The following is an 18,411-nucleotide window of genomic DNA, read 5'->3' as shown; positions in this document are numbered from 1 at the left end:
TATACATTTACCTATCTCCTTGACGTGTCCTTTTAAACTGCTCTGCAATAATACATGTAAATGTAGGTCCTAATAGTCCATCATCTAGAGGGTCTTCCGCTAATCCAGCAACCCATAAATCAATGTTGCCAGGATGTTTGTACAAATCTTCCAATTTTCTTCGTAATCGGTGATCAGAAATTTCATTTGTTACATCATCAAACGTTTCAGCGGCGGACAGATTACATTTAACGCGCCAGTCATTGTAGCTAGGAATAGCGTGATCTCTACCACGCTGAATGTTAAGCGCAGCTAGATCAAGAGCTATCGAGTGTGCCATTTGGAAAAGATGCTCCGTCAACTCACGATTCACTAATTCTCCCGGGTTTATTTCTTTTGCCGGAGTGCCATATAAACCACGAAGGATTGGATCAATTCCGCCCTCTTCCACAATCCTAAATGGAGAGAAAAATGCTTTGTGCAAAGGTATATGTCCATGTTCCGCTTCTAAGAATGATGAGTTTAGCCTTTGTATAAATGGGTTTATCAAACTGTGTCCAAATCTAAAGGCAGCTGTTGCAAACACATTAATAATAGAAGCATCTATGGATGGATCATATCCTGCGTAGTCTCCTAACTGTTTCATCCCCTCAGGTCCTAGAACCTTCGGTAACCAGTGATTGTATGAGATATGCTGCATTTGTGCTCCATTTATTTTACGGGTTTCCTGATAAATTTGCTCACCGGACCAATGCGGGTTAATCTTAAGAAGCTCTTGGGCAATACGATTATGTTCTCGCATCCATATTGTGTGCATTGACAATAAACCAAGTTGTTCATTCGCTCTAAAATCACCCGCCAAAAAGCATGGAATTGTGCTTTCGGTAAGATCTCGTTCGCAATCAATCGGTGAATCGTGATTGAAGGGTAATAATCGTTTACCTGAAGATTCAACAAGACGTCCTTCCTTTAAAAGTCCTCTATCGTTTGTGAAATCTCTCAATTTGACAGCTTCAACTTGAATGCTACCATAAACATTAGACGCATCTATATACGATGTAATCTGGTTAATTTGCTCACGTGGCATTGGTGATTCGAAAAATACCGAAGTCATTCCACTACCGCATATGGCGCTAGAACGTGTAAATTCCATGCACTGTGACCTTCGTATACGTGGATCACCTTCGGGAATACGGATCGGAAAACAGGGAGGTGCATTTTCACAAGTGTCTTTGCATTCAACTCCATCAGTAAAACGAGCTTTACTTAAACTTGTTACGGTAAAGTCCATGTCGTGATCTAAAAATTGCCCCCATTGCATGACCATATGCGAGTACTTCTCATTGGGCGTCACCGAGTGCGTACTTATAACTTCCAGTGAAACTTTTCGTGCACTTGGTTTTTGAAAACCATTGTATAAGTGCGAGACATTCCAACCAACCGGGGTATTGAATCCATTTTCGTAAATTGGTTTTAAAATACGATTAAAACGTGTCAACGATGCACCCCATTCAGGATTGCGTAGATTATTGCATGTACCATCGTAATTTCTGTATTTTTTGTGAAAGCACATGTCAGAACAGTTTATATTGTTCCTATGCATTATACAACCAGATTTATTAGCAATTACATTTAGAAATGATGGAGAAAGTAACTCATTGTAGTTGTAATCTGGAAAATAAAATCAATTTTATTTATTAGAAATATAATATATTCAGAAATAAATTTAACTTTATAGATCTGTTTATATGAAGACAATATTGCATTTTTACAGAGAAAAATAAACAAAACCTACCAATACCGGTCATATTAACCAGAATTCCTCGTTCAACACTCTCATGAATTAGAAGCAGTGTCTGCTCGTAAATCTCTGCTGCCCTCGCAATATTGACGGCTTCATCAGAAGGAAATCTGAACAACGTCAAAAGATCGCTTGGAGAACGTGGCTTGGATGTATCAAAGAGAATACTAATCGTTTCATTTATACGCTTGTCAACAATCTTAACTGCTTCGTCAATTGACTGATCCACATACTGATTGCCTTCTCGAGGACCTTCAAAATCTACAAAGCAAAGAAATTTGTAATGAATGGTTTTATTCCCATCAACAATACAGAATCAAAATTATTATGCAGATTTAAACACGCAACATATATTATTTATGTGAAAATAGGTAAAAACAAAAATGAAAGTAATGAATCTATAATGTAAAGTAAACTTGGATATCCACATATATACACATTTTTCATTTAAAAATAATTGTTATATTCAGCTAAATGAAGACTTGAAAATGTCTGCAAATGATGCATATGGAGATGATAGACTTTGGTAGTAACAAGAATTGAATTGATACACTTTTTTAGCCATCATAATTTAATGAATATTCATAAAGCATTTTGGTGTTTATTTTGGTACCGTAGTTCATGAATTTGTATCTCATCAAAATATGTTGGAAGCCAATTAGTACATTCATTATTTTTTATAAAATTTCTTACATTTCACTTTAATTCAATTATGAAATACACAGTTTTTGTAAATTTATTTAAATTTATGCTAAGAGCATACATATCACCAACCTTACCTGCCACTTTAAGCTCCATTGACGTTGATGCATACCCAATACTGTTCCTAGCAGCACAATCATACCTGCCTTCATCAACTCGACCAACATCAGTTATAACAAGCTTGTGATTGTTGCTAATCAAGAACTTGGCTGACGGAGTGATCTGTACGCCATCTTTACTCCATGTAATCACTGGGGTAGGTTCCCCTTGAGCGCTGCACAGTAATTCAACAGTTCCCCCGGTGACGATTGTGAGGTCAGAGGGTGTTACCTCAAATGTTGGTGGGACTAAACAAAGGACAAAATAATTTGCATAGTGAAAATGAACTACATTTAAAACATATGGAATGATTTTTTTCAAATAAAGGTTATCACTTCCGCATAAAAGAAAACAAAAATGTTTTCACTTATAAAAAGACAAACCAAATCGTTAAATTCAACCAAAAACTCATTGGCTGGAAGCCAATTTGACTATTTGTTTGCTTTAAATTACAGGTTTTCAGGTAAATAATTTTTTTTCAATCTAATTTTCTAAAACATGAATATTATGGAATATCAAAATGGCACATTCAACAACAAAAATTGGAAAAAAATTTTTCAGGGGAACAATATATCTTTAAAAGAGTTATATATAAGATAAAAGATTATATTGCTGTCTCATGTTTTATTTTATATAAATGTGTCCCCTAATAGAGTTGAATGTACTGTGAATAGGGAAGTTACAAAGGAAGGGTGCTATGTTGTAGTGAAAAATACCAAGTATAAAGCTCTGTCTACACTATCAAACTAGTTTGACAAAAAAAGTGTGATATGTGTCCAAATATGGTAGTAATATGACATCATCATGTCTATATATGGGCATGACATAACATTTTGTTGTCACATAAAATTTGAAAGTGTAGACAGAGCTTAAGGAAAATAAAGTTACTCACTTCTAGGCCTCACTTCCAGTTGTGCCGTAGCTTGGCTAGAACCAGCACTATTAAATGCTTGGCATTCATAGTTGCCCTCATCTGCTCTAGTTGCCCGAACAATTCTCAGAGTTCCAGATGATAAAACAACATGTCGGCGATCATCAGGTAACTGTAATCCTAAACAAATCAATCATATATATTTATTAATGTGTGTATACTTTGAATAGATCTTTTATAAAGCTCTGTCTACACCACCAAACTTTATGTGACAAAAAAAATGTGATGAGCCCAAACATGGAAGTGCTTTGATATCATCATGTTCATAACAATAGGCACATCTCTTTTTTTGTCACATAAAGTTTGATAATATAAACAGAGCTTAAATATTTATATATTTAATATCAAAAACATATTTCTAAATTATTTGTTTTGAACCGGTTACCTTTCTTCTTCCATGCAATAACAGGAGATGGATTCCCCTCAGCGGTGCAATGAAACTCTACTGTACTGCCCTCTATCGTTGCTTGAAATTCTGGTCGTTGAATGAAAGAGGGTGGAACTGAAATAAATATAGAAAATACACGGTAAATATTAAACAGAATAACTCCACTAAGTTTGACTTTGTTGCTAAAGCTCTGTCCACACTATCAAACTAGTTTGACAAAAAAAGCGTGATGTGCCCAAATATGGTCGTGATATGACATCATCATGTCCATGTATTGGCACATCATATTTGTTTGCAACATAAAGTTTGACAGTGTAGACAAAGCTTTAGGCCTATCAAATAATTGTTCCTATCCATATCCTTACCAAAAACAGTGAGTACTGCAGTAGTTGAAATAATGCCCTCTTGGTTAGTGGCAGAGCACTCATAGATGCCACGATCATCAAATTGAACTTCTGATATGTGTAGAGATCCGGATGACAGGAGTCTAATATGGTTATCCTCTACCACTTGTTTATCATTCTTTGTCCATGTAATGATTGGCCGTGGATGACCACTGACGGCACACTGTATTTCAACATTGTCTCCAGCTCGTATATCAATATTGTCTGGTTCCTTGACAAACTGTGGGGCTTCTGAAAATAACATAAAAACAGACACAATTATATTGATAAAAAAAATCAACTGATTTTTTATAAATGGCATTCAATTTTTGCGCATAAAATAAACTACAGAGAAATATTTCTTGGTATGTTGACAAAGTTAGGCTTAATTTTCTCTGACAGTCATGGACATGGAAGGCCTATGAAACTGAGTGTAAATTGATACTGGCACATAGTAATTGTACACCATGATTTAAGCTATAGGCCTACATACTTGGTTCTCCAAAATAGCTGAGACTTGCAGTTCTTGTGACAGCTTCTCCGACAGCGTTGCGTGCCATACATTCATAATCGCCTTCATCTTCTCCCGATGCATCCAAGATCATCAACGTCCCATCAGTCAGTATTGTGTACTTGGCATCTGGCTGTTGTTCAATTGAGGTTTCAATCTCAACTCTTCAAAACAATGTAATTTTACTTTCAGTTTCTTTACTACTTTAACTTTATTATAATACGATTTATAAACCCAACATTGAAAAGAAAGACAATATTATATTCAAACATGTACTTGATCCCAATAAACCATGACAGTCATGACACAGGATTTGAACCAAAGACCTTTATTTATACGCAAGAACGTCACAGTGCCACCACAAAAGAAATCAGATTTAGTATAAGCTCTGCCTACACTATCAAACTAGTTTGACAAAAAAAAGTGTGATATGCCCAAATATGGTAATGATATGCTTAAATATGGTAGTGATATGACATTATCGTATCCATACTGTATATGGACACATCATATATTTTTGTCACATATTGTTTGGTAGGGTAGACAGAGCTTTATAATTGTTTTAACATTATAAGGATAACCATTGTTTAATTAATTATTTTAAAACATAATTAGTTGTAAAGTTTAATGATTGGATGGCTTATGCAAAGCAAAAGAATTTATTTTTTGCCTTTTGATAACTTTCATTACCGTAGTTTGTTTTGTTTTAAGGTGTAAACTGAATTTGGGCTAGGTCAACCAGCTCTGCCACAGTGATTTAGTTCACTTAAGTTGACCCTGGTCTCCCCAATTATACAAAAAAAGACCAAATAAATAATGAATTAAATGAAATTATACTAATATTTCTTAATACATCCATCCAATGTTAATCAAGTTTAATTCTGCACTTATGTTCCTAATGTGTGTCTTCGATCATGTTACTAGTAGCAACAACATTCTTTCATGTCAGCTGTTAAAGAGAGCTTTAACGTTCCAATAAATCACAGCTGGTTAACTACTTTAGTTGGAAACACATAAATGTTTTTAAACACAACAATGATTTCAGAAATGTCTGTCTGAGAATTTTTTTTAATGTTTTTTGTTGATATTTTGAACTATCAACCTGATCAACCTTAATAACTTGGAAAAAGCTTATAAATCCTGTTTTAAGATCTGTCTACACTATCAAACTAGTTTGACAAAAAAAGTGTGATGTTGCCGAAATATGGTAGTGATATGACATCATCATGTGCCCACAGTATTTGGGCACATCACATTTTTTGTCACATAAAGTTTGATAGTGTAGACAGAGCTTTAGAATTTGGTAAAACAAAATTGAGTGAGGATTCAAACGTGAGATTGGTTCAGCTGGTTAAATGATGATTTAAAAATAACGGTTGTGAGTTTTAACAAATTATCACTCAACAACTTTTATGTTGGCAATGCAAAACGACAGCTATTTGCTTACAGCTTGTTTATTTAACTATGCTGCATTAACTTTTTTGAAGACAAAAAATTGATAGATTTATTATTTTTTAATTTAGATACTTTAAGCATAATGAAGCAACATGTGTTTTTAATAAATAAATAAAAGTTTTTGTACTTATTTGGAAATCATTTAAATGAAAGGCAACCTTAATCATACTCTTCTTCACAGACCAATTAGTTATAATGGAAGATTTAACATGGCATGGAAGAAGAGGCATTAAAAACATATCATTGAAAATAGAATTTCAAGGGATCGCTAAATTAAAGATGACACCATTTGAAGTACAGCCTTGGCAGTGTACAACAAACCAATTGCTTTTGGTGAAAATAAACTTGTAAATTAACACGAATGTTTCAGTTCTAATAAAATATCTGGATACAGACACTCTAAAGGCACCGTCGCTCAACTGTGAAATAATGTAGTTATTAGGCTTTATTTCCTGTGTTACAAAATGACACAGCTGTAAAGGTCGTCAGAGGTCACGGTTGTTTAGTGCAACATTTCATGCATGAGACATGAATGTGTTTTAAAGAGACGGTTAAACTTGCTATCTCTATAGACGTTAATTTAAAGCCTAATTTTGTTCACAACATTAAAAAACAAAATTTATTTTCCGAATCAGGTATTGATTGAATTAAAAAGATTTAAAGTTAAATTATTTTAAAAATTTAAATCTAATTACAAACAACAAACAAAAATAAGTTTTCTTTAACAAAAAAGTAAACATAAATATAAATTACTGTTAAGTGAACCAAAGGGATGTAAGTTCACCAAGAAAACAACACAGCTAAATTGGATTTAAATCTTTTACATTTACACGTTTATTTGTTACGAATCTAAATAATGTGTAAACAGTAAAGAGTTAAAATCAATTTTTTTTTTATTCTAAAAAGTTCTAAAAACTGTTAAATGGGCCTGTATTGTAGGTAAAATACCCAATTTTAATAAACAAAAACATAGTTGTTTCTTATTTTTGTTTCAAGTTGTGTTTTGTTAATTCATGAAAACAAGACTAAATGAAGTAGAGTATTTGTTGGAACATGGTTGGAATGTGTACTAGCAATAAAAACGTCCTTAACATACTAGATATTACAAAGTAAGTACAGTGTATTAGAGCAAGATTATAAGCATTAACAAAGACTAAGTATGATAATTGCTATAAGACAGGCTTCAGATTGAGAGATCAAAATATTATAGAGGTTTATCAAAGATGATTGATAGAATGAAACTAGTGCGTAAATCTCGCTTGATAGAAATACAGTTTTTACAATTTATACTGTTGCTATAATTACAAAAGTAACACTATTTTACCCATCATAATTTAATGAAGCATTGTGGTATTCATTTTTGTTACCATAGTTCATGAATTGTATCTGATCAAAATACTTAGTACACTATATAGTACACACAGCCACTGTTCATAACTGGGCTCTTTGTGAAATTTGGATTGGACCGTTTTATAGGTGTTTATTGGTCCTATCCAATTTACTAATAAGTTCTTAGTGAGAAGTTGAATAAATAAATTCTATATAAACTTTCAACATTTCATTAAACATCCTTTAAATGAATATTGTAATATTAAATTATCGTATTTATTATTTATTTTTTCATTAAGTATTTTAAACCAACTTATTCAAAGAATAATTTAGTTTATCATAGACATATTCATCATTAAGTAATTTAGTTTCTATTAGATTTTTAAAGTTATTATCATATTATTATTACTTACTTGTTTCTAAGCCATGTAATACTGGGCTCAGGATCACCTGTAGCACGACAAGTAAAGTAAACACTTTTTCCCTGAGAAACTTCAACATCCGTAGGTTCTAACACAAAATGAGGTCTCTCTGGAAGAGAAAAGAAAAGCAAAATCACAACAATATTATTATTAGTTATTCTTTTCATTATAGTAGTAGACACTGTCCACTATTAAACTTTGTGACAAATAAATGTGATGTGCCCATATATGGACATGATGTCATATCATTGCCATATTTAAGCATATCAATTATCATATTTGGGCACATCATACTTTCTTTGTCAAAGTAGTTTGATTGTGTAAACAGAGATTTACACAATCAAAGTAGTTTGATTGTGTAGACAGAGATTTACACATTTGTATAATCATGCTTTCCTAAAAATTGCTCTTTAATGATTAAGACTGGAACCAATTAGAGTTTAAAATCGGTTATTTTTATGTGGACTCACTTCTGGAAAAATATGGTATAATTTAAATCCGTAATCTCCTGCTCTGTAGAAACAAGCCTTACGAGACACTGTCAGGAGACATGTACCTATTTTTATAGTTAACACTGTCATAACATTAGACATAACAGTTCGGAAAAAGTCCAAAGACGCAAAAAAAAACTAGATGACTATTCCAACACTATAATCTAAGTAGCAAGCATAGACTTATAATCTAAGGGTTAAATGTTCACTCTCACACCTTACTAATGTTCAGCAACCAATAGGCCTAGACCTAACTGTCAAAGTATAAACTTAAATTGAACTACTATGTTATCTCCCATTGGTAAAAAGGAATGTTTCTAATCTCATAAGTTGATATCATCAACAATTATATTTATGGTCACCATATTAACACTATCTTGGGAGAGAAAACATAACTGTATGTTAAAACAGTACATTTATATGTGCACTGTTCAACAAGTATAAAAAGTAGTACTGTGTCCTTAATCTATTCACTGCAAAGAGGCATTATTTTCTGCTGATTGAAATCTGAAAAGCGGCCAACGTATCCTAATTGTAATCGAGGATTGAAGTTATGTACAGATAATTGTCAATCCACTTAAGACCTAACAACGTCCCAGTTGTTTTTCAAAAGAAGCTTTTTATAATTTGATTTCAAATTGTTCTTTATTCTTTAGAAATAGAGATTAAAATGATTTTCATTCCTGTTGTTAGTACATGTGCATCATTTGTGCTTTGATCCAAAGCACAAATTCTCTTAATACGTACAGTATTTACGAATTATGTCATTTAAATTGTTTTGTATGTAAATACTATATTTTGTACAAAGTCAAAAACAAGACAATGCTGTGGGTATCAGTGGCAGGATCTCAATTCAGATACAAATAAAATCTTAAACAGCAAAATAAAGCAGCAATGTATGTATGTTTTTTTACTTGAATTCTTCACAATTTGTCAAATTTTCAATTAATGTTGTTTACAGAATAACAGCTACACTGTAGTATATACCAACAAAGCATGCCTTCCTCATTTATTTTATTTTAATTCTACCTATATTATACTAAAAGCCGAGTCCTACGTTCTTAAAAAAATAAAAGTGTATTTTAAACTCAGTTTTCAGACCTTGTGCATTAAACAACACATGTTACCAAAATGTTCAATGTTATTTCTAAAGCGGTGACCAGTAAGTTGACCCAACGTTCAGTTCTCTTATCTATCCAGAGTGGACACAGGTTGCGCCCATCTGTAGACTAACATGGGAAACATTGTAGGGGTCTGCTTTACAAAAGGGATAGCGACTATATTCTAAATGTGTGGATAATATGTTCAGTATCGTGTCTCGAGTCGCTATTAAAGAAAATCAAGGTTTTAGTGAGGTGTTTATTTGTTAAGTTGGGTTCGCTACTTTACCGATATATTTTTAATTAAACAAGTACTAATGACCAGGATTGTAGTTATTTTGGAAAGGAATAAAAAAGGCCTAAAAACATGAACCACCAGATACTTAGCACTGCATCTCCACATACAGTAGTGACGTTTGTCCAGCATCAAAAGCCAATTCTGCAATACAGCATTTCATGTGTATCACGTGTGGTGCCTGTATCAAGGAAGGTTAGATATAGGGTATACTGTAGGTTACAGTCTATGATACAATAATCACTTGAAACACATGAGATGCTATATAGCCAAATTTACCTATGATATTTGACAAATTTAGATACAGTACTGACTGTAAAAAATAATACAGAACACATTGTATTTGAAGAAATACAAATACATTTTCATAACAATAGAAAAAATAATATTACACATTAAAATTAAGAAAGGGAAGATTAGCTGTTTTTCATTGACAACTCATAAAATTATTAAATACAAATTAAATCCCAGTGTTGCTATTAAATTGAAACCTGATGAAAATAGAACACTGTCATATTTCAATTTAATAACATACAACCCATGAGGTTTGTTTGCAGACAAAAGAACTAAAACCTGTCTCACTCTATATGTATGTTTTAAAACAATGCTTGTTGCATATCTTTATACATTAAAATAACTTTCAATTTCAAATAAATAAGAATTAGAACATGTTTTGCTATTTCGATTGAGTTTAAAGTATTATACAAAGTAATAACAAATATAGCTTTTAGAATATAAACATTGATTTTCCTGTGCTTATTTTGAGTACCCTAACATCTCAAAGAATTGAGAACATTTTTTTCGGCTGTACTTGATTTGTCTTTAAGCTCTGTCTACAATATCACACTTTATGTGACAAAAGAATTTGATGTGTCCATGATGACGATGTCATATCACTGCCATATTTGGGCATATCACTACCATATTTGGGCACACTTTTTTGTCAAACTAGTTTGATAGTGTAGACAGAGCTTTAGTGTAAACTAATAAGCGTAGTCTAGTTCGGTTCATGCCTTGACAGTCTATATGTGTGACGCTAGATGGTGCTACTATATTTGACTTATCATTACTTACTGCATTCTTCAGAAGACGTTTGTAGCATAAAGCTCTGTCTACACTATCAAACTTTATGTATCTTTAGACAAATGTGGTGTGCCCATTATGGACATGATGATGTCATATCGCTACCATATTTAAGTATATGACTACGATATTTGGAAACCTCACAATTGTCAAACTAGTTTGATAGTGTAGACAGATCTTAACAACCGAAACCAAATCAAAACATACTTTATTTCGTATTGGCATCACATGGTGTACGGCAAACCTAACTGTACTATTGATCATTCTCCATACAAACCTTTCAACAACATTTTATAAAGCTATAAAAATTAAACTGAACTTTTGTACAGTAGACTAATACCAATGTTTGGAGTCAAAGAGTCTTAGTAAAAGTCTATAAACCTACCATTTGCAGACTTGATTATCAAATTATCATCTACAATTATCCTACTTTAAATATTTAGGTATACACTTGTCTATAAGGATTACATGTTATTTTAACAGGACTTACGGCAATTCATTTGTATCGGAGTCAGTGAGATGAGGTTTTTGCCTCGTAATTCTTTAGGGTATTCGCACGCCGCCGCCGATTGTGTGTGTCCATACCGACCAGCTTCTTGTAACATCTGAACTAACCACATCATTTTACAATCGCAAACTAATCGGTTGGAATCCAAACGTCTAATAGAATTAAAAAGAAAAGTGAATCACTAATTACAAAGTGCAAATGGGTTAAGTGAATTCCAGATATGAAATATGTTGTAGGCCTACAGAAAAATTGTGTTTATAAAGATAGACATATTGTATAAAATAAAATAAACAGGATGATATAGATTAATTGCATAACTCATAGTACTACTGTATGTGTGGAGTATGGTAGCTTTGCATCAGGGAGCTAAGTTGGTTGGTCAAATGTTTACTTTCTGATGTAATTGGTTCTTTAAGGTAGAGTATGGCAAAACTAAAGTATGTAATATAAAATATATTAATTTTAACTAAAAAAGAATTTGTAAAATAAATAATGATCTATATTTTATTTCAAACCATTTGAAATCCCCCAAATCATGGTCAGTACTAAATATCCTATAATTGATTTTATATCATTAAATAATCTGATGATTAATCAATGATGATTAGTCAACTAGGTCTTAAAATAATATATTTTTATACCTCTATTGTTCATTTATAATATTATCATTTTATCTTACACTGAATAATTAAAAACAAAAATTATAGGATGTAAAAATCAGTATAACAACCATTTGCATAAGTAATGCCACTACAGTACATTCCGATGATGTACAGTACATCAGTATAATACATTAATGCTAATTTTAATATAATGAGAAGAATTAAATAAAGTAGTAAACTGTAGTGTATTTATATTTATTATACATTCATATAAAATAGAATACATTTAATTAAAATATAAAATAATATGCAAATAATTTAATATGTATAGTAAATTTCAAGATGCCATATATATATATATATTTTTTTTTAAACAGCACGGAAAAATACAATACACAAATACAAAGCTATAAATGAAGGTTCTAAATTAAACATGATGCATTTAATTTAAATATAATAAATATCAACATGCAATTGCATCATCAACAACAAATACATAATTCTATAATTCACATTGTCTACAAAGTAACAGGTGCATAATTATCTACATTTACTTAGAACAAGCTGCTAAAAGCGTAATTTGACAAAAGATAATACAAGCAGGCAAGGCAAGAAAATCATTTTTTAAATTAAAATAATGTATGCAGACATAGTAACAGTTATTTTGTGAGTACTTTTTTAGTTTATTTAAAGTAAACTTGTTGAAATAAGTACTTTTAAGAAAGTGCTATTTGAGCAAAGTGATATTGACAAAAGTGCTTTATTGAGAAAGTACTTAGCTTATTGAGCATGTAGAGTGTACTTAATAAAATAAATCTCTATTAGAGTGTGCTTTTAAGTACTATTGTACTTAGTAGAGAGTACTTACTGGTATTCAAAGATATTGGTTTTTCATACATTTTTTAAAAAAATAATGAATTTATTCACAGATAAGTTTGTTATTTTGTACAAAATAAAATAAACTAAAATGGTATCAGCTAAAAATTCATTAAGATGCCAAAGTAATGACTTCCAAATTGAGTTACTAAAAGGTACTATACTTGTGCCCAAAATCTCTAAACATTTCTGTAAAACTCTCTGAAATACAGTAACCTAACTGTAAATGGTAATTATTATGTAATATTAATTACTTTTCATTTGATAAAATAAATATATGTTCTTAAGCTGTCTACACTATCAAACTCAAAGATTGACACAAACGAAGTGTTATGTGCCCAAATATGGTAGTGATATGACATCATCATGTCCATGGGCACATCACATTTTTTTTGTCACATAAAGTTTGATAGTATAGACAGAGCGTTTTTATTTTTAATAAAAAATAAAATACAATGTTGGTGTTTTAACAATTAAATTCCCTAAAGTTGCCTTAAAATATCACTGAAAATGTTAAAGTTTTGCACTATAGGTTATATACATAATAACATAATAAGCCTACTGTATATCATAATTATAATATCAAAAATTAAAATCGGTCAAAAAGTTGATGTTATTTTTAACATGCATAAATGAGGATGTACATGCGTAAACATGATGAATCGGGCAAAAACGAAAAATGAAATTATGAAATAAACAATGATTTAAATAAAAATGAATGAAAACTTACAATCGTTTAAGATTCCGAAGTTCCGTGAATGTACCAAGTGGAATATGGGAAATGTTGTTGTTATTAAGAAACCTTTTTAAAAGCGAGGAGGAGAAAAAGATCAAACTCACGATACCAAACACTGATTTATATGGTTACACAATAGAGAATTAGAATCATGACATGAATAAGATGATAAAGTTTAAATTAACCTGATGATAACAGAAGAAAATACTTTAAAATTTTTTCTTTATTGTTTAATGTTAATTAATGCCAACAAATTACAATTTTCAAAAGTGAATTCTTCAAAATATTATATTATTATGATAACTAGCAACTGTCAAATTATTTGTCATTATCTGTAATTTTTAGCTTTTTTTTTTAAATTAGAAATTAAATTAAACATTAAAAACAGTAGTTAAACAAAATAAGACACTTTTATTAAAGTTAGGTAACATTTGTTTCTAAAATCCATTCAAAATATTATTCTAGCATTGGTGATGTTTGAGTTAAAAAAATTAAACCCTTTATTAGTTCCCTTAGGCTGCCCTAAATATCCATATATCCATAACCAATATGATTTTCACCAAGCCAATTAATAGAATTTAAACATGTTATGACCTTAAAATAGAATTAAAAGTCTATAATGTCCACTTAATTTTGGAGTAATCACATGTTTCCATTCTATTCTTTAGTGTAACAATAGTTATACTAAGCTAATACTCAGGCTGAATCTGCCCCTACTAACTTTATTAAGAGAATAATCAGCAAGTTAACCAAATTGTACACAACAGTTGTTAGTGTTTTGTAGCAGAATATAATCAACATTTTTCTTAATATCATATATATATAATTTTATTTTAGGCATATTGCCATGGATTGTCAATATTGATTTTTTTGAAGCACACAATTGTAATTAAATAATAAATATAAATTTATTATTAATAATATAATTTTATTTTTGGCACGTATAGTTGACAATGTGGAAATACCTTCAAAGGACTAGATACTATAGATTATACATAACACAAGGGCTATTTGAGAATATTAGTTAAATGTTAAGTACAGAACTAGTATACGTTATGTATAGGGCTAGTTCTAGAAAGATCACACTAATAATGCCAAAACATTGGAAAACATCCATGAAGAATCCTTGAAGGAAGGGTGTTCCTTTCACATAAACCTTAATTTTGTTTTGGATAGATATCAAATTGATTTAAATTGATATTTTTGTGTCCAGTGGAGGCAAGGAAATATTGCACGACATTCTAAGATTACTGACCCCATTGTTGGTAATGTATTATGACTTTATGTGAAATTTCCACTCATCTACAGTACCATTTCCTAATTAGTTACGTTTTTCCCATGACACAAAATAGCACCAAATAATGTGACACTTTTAGCAAAAATCATTGTGTTGTTGTAGAGCCTCTTTGTTTTGATCATGTACTTAGTTTGATGAACGTTTCTGTACGGTAGTTAAAATACCTAATGTAGTAAGAGCTGTAGACATCAATAGATCCATTCCCGTAACTTAATTACATTAGTTGACTTCTGTGTATACTACAGTATGGGCCTACAAAACTATTACCTTAAATTTATGTACTGTAGTTGTAGAGTCTACGCTTAAAATAGTGTTAAAAAGTTCTGTAAGTTTAACTTATCTATGTATAGTTACTAATACATTGTTATTATAAAAACAAGTAAAGCAAGTGCTGTGAAGCGAGAATACTGTTGGCATGGTGAAGCATGCTATTGGCGTGAAATCAACTGTTTCAGTGGTAAAACACAGTTTAGACCTAAGTTAACACCTTGGTGAAATAAGCTTGTGAATTTTAAATGTTGTTGAAATCAATCCCCTACTCGTTTCAGAAAGTGTACCAAGTTCTTCAACATGCGCTATATATATATTTACATCCCTTCCGAAGGACGAGGCAATGAGAGTAATCCATCTTTCTTACAGATGCAATCAGTATGGCACAGATCAAACCCACTATCAAATGCTAGTCTGATATTATCATTAAACCATCACTCTCTGGTATATGCATAATACAGCACCCGTCCCGATTCCCAGATGGTTCTCCATCCAGAACACAACCATTCAACGCATTATGGCCATAATGGTTTCCATGTCAGTATTTAAGTTTGCAGAACCAAAATTGTAACTTATACTGAAACCAATAACTTTATGTTCCATAGTTTAGAATTTGTTTGTTGCTGCAATATTTGGATTTTCAGCAATGAACAAAAATGGTACTGTCAAGTTTCTTCAAACTCTCTAGAGAATCAGCAAGATTAGCTCTATATGTTGTTTGTGGATTTAAGATATACAACTAACTCTATGGCTTTTGGTGAGAGTTAATAGCAAGTTTGCAAATTATAAAAGCATTTCTTAAACCAAAAAAAAAAAAAATTAAGCACCCAAGCAAATGTTATTAAACACAACAAACTGGGAACAAACTGGGAAAGCTAAACACTATAAATGAAAATTAAAAATGTAATGAAAAATGAATTCATCAGAAAACACAATTTAAAGATAATCATTTAACTATTAATTCCATATTTTATAATTACCATTATTGATTTATTTACATTGAAATATATTTACTTTTAGTTACAGTTTTACTGGTTTTTTTTTCATACAATTTTCTTCAGTTTGTTTTGAAAAAAAAAACATACTGACGGTTCATATTTTCTAGTAAAATATGGATTTGAATTTGAGATTAAACAATAATTCTTTTAAAAAAACACTGCTCGACTTTTTGATGTGATTTATTTGTTTCCAATAACTTAATTTTTTGGTCGCCAAGTAGAAATAATTAAATTTTAAAACAAATTTTTCAATTTTCTTAAAATTATTTGAAAAAAATATATACTTACAATCTTTCAAGCGCAGGTAAGTCATTGAACGTATTTGTATGCATAGTGGCCAACATGTTAGAATAAAGGTAAAGCTGCTCCAGATTCCGCAGACCAGAAAATGCTTTACTCTCCACCTCTGAGATTCGATTCTTATATAAATAACTAAGTGCAAAATATTTAAAGAAATATGTTTTTTGTTTAATATATAATATATTTATTGTAATTATACATACTGAGGATACAGGTTCATATGTACAAAAGAATATTTTACAAGGCTAAAAATTCACACTACTTTATAGTAAACTACATTTTGCTATTAGTTTTTTTCATAATGGATAATTGAACATTTCAAAACTAGCTAGCTTATGTTTGAATTAATTCAACTAAATTTTCCTTTTAAAAAGTTATAGGTCGCTCTTCGGTTTAAGAAGTTTTACCTACAGTATTTGAACAATATGTCATAGTTCAAAAAACAAATCATAAAAAAAACTTACAGGTAACGTAACTGGTGCAACCCATCAAATGCCCCATTTTTTATTTTACGAATGTCATTATTACTTAGTAAAAGTGTGTTGAGATCTCGTAGATTACTGAACGATCCCGGTGGAATTGCATCTATTCTATTAAAACGTAAATCACTGAAAAAAAACCAAAAAAAATATATTAATGTAAAACATAATTACAAGGAATTAAATTGACTAAAGAAATGAACATTTTATATAACAAATTAATAGTTGTGTCCTCACACAAAATGTGGGAAAAATGTAAATAGCGCCACCACTGTTTTACATAAATAGGAACATTAACTTTGGTTTTAAACTAGTTTGACAATAAAAAGTGTGCCCAAATAAAAGAAAGATTTTACTGTATGGCAACAATATTTAATATTTCAATGTATAAATTTCAGTTGTATTAATAGAGTAGTACTTGGTACCTGTTAATAATTTTCTCAATAAATGGAAATAAAACAGTATATCCTTAATTACTAGAAATGATAAAACAATGCATGAACAATTAAGAAAAAAATCCATATTCTAAAGTTTAAAATTAATAGCATTGAAAATATGTGACCTAGATCTTGAAGCCAAACACATCTGCCATCCATATTTCAATATACATCATTCATGCATTTGTCATTTGTCAGTATGCAAATTATGGAGGTATATGAAACAAATGTCATATAGAATGTGTGTATACAATGTTTATAGCTATGTTTATACACTTATTTCTCTTTCAGAGTTAAATACAGTCAAGAATCTTGTGATTTAACAGTATTTCTCACTGTTAAGTGTTAAGGTTTTGAAGTTGCAAGTAGGCCTATGAAAATAATAAACTTGATTTAAACACAAAATACAATTCCCTATTCAGTATGCAAACATATGGATCACCTTAACTCATTCTTGCCAAATTATTATCTGTTCCCTAGAGCTATATTACAGAAAACTCATAATTGCAGGTATCAAAAAACAAAATGTCTGTAGACTCAGTCTTGAAAGTTAGGCAAAGCATACAACAGATTGCTACATTGTGTTTAATTGTTAACTCTTGCCTAAAGGAAGCATGTCTGTGTTGATACAAATAAATCCAAGTGAATAACAGGTCATGTATATTTAATATTAACAACCTATTCAATAAACTTACATTGTGTCAAAGATTAGAATGCTTGTAGGCACCTAAAGCTTCCCTGGGGAATATCTACTTCAATTACAGTTACTTGATCCTAAAAAACTTTTCAAGTAGTGCATGAAGTGTTGTACAGGTAGGAAACAGTATAACACTTCAGTTATATTCTTTCTTATGACAATGTATTGGATCATTAGGCCAAATAAAAGAATCTCCAGTTTCATGTAGAGAATTCCCTCATCAAGCACTAACAAATGAGAAT

General features: G+C 30.9%; 1 protein-coding gene across 3 annotated transcripts in view; it reads right to left on the bottom strand.

Moving 5' to 3' along the window:
• Positions 1-18,411, bottom strand: part of LOC140062999 (peroxidasin homolog) — a 57,240-nt gene that overhangs the window by 4,780 nt on the left and 34,049 nt on the right. The window contains exons 2-13 of one of the 3 annotated variants that reach the window (XM_072109425.1): positions 17,021-17,164; positions 16,545-16,688; positions 13,686-13,757; positions 11,460-11,629; positions 7,992-8,109; positions 4,777-4,958; positions 4,266-4,535; positions 3,898-4,014; positions 3,474-3,632; positions 2,560-2,829; positions 1,775-2,041; positions 12-1,650 (exon numbers count right to left, since the gene is read on the bottom strand). In XM_072109425.1, coding sequence (XP_071965526.1) covers positions 12-1,650; positions 1,775-2,041; positions 2,560-2,829; positions 3,474-3,632; positions 3,898-4,014; positions 4,266-4,535; positions 4,777-4,958; positions 7,992-8,109; positions 11,460-11,629; positions 13,686-13,757; positions 16,545-16,688; positions 17,021-17,164 — 3,552 coding nt within the window. The remainder of the gene's footprint in view (positions 1-11; positions 1,651-1,774; positions 2,042-2,559; positions 2,830-3,473; positions 3,633-3,897; positions 4,015-4,265; positions 4,536-4,776; positions 4,959-7,991; positions 8,110-11,459; positions 11,630-13,685; positions 13,758-16,544; positions 16,689-17,020; positions 17,165-18,411) is intronic. The other 2 variants (XM_072109427.1, XM_072109428.1) reach the window with 2 other exon arrangements.

Source organism: Antedon mediterranea, chromosome 11 (assembly GCF_964355755.1).
Source record: "Antedon mediterranea chromosome 11, ecAntMedi1.1, whole genome shotgun sequence".
NCBI classification, from domain to species: Eukaryota; Metazoa; Echinodermata; class Crinoidea; order Comatulida; family Antedonidae; genus Antedon; species Antedon mediterranea.
The sequence above is the reverse complement of the archived record's forward strand: the minus strand, read 5'-3'. Positions and strand labels throughout refer to the sequence as shown.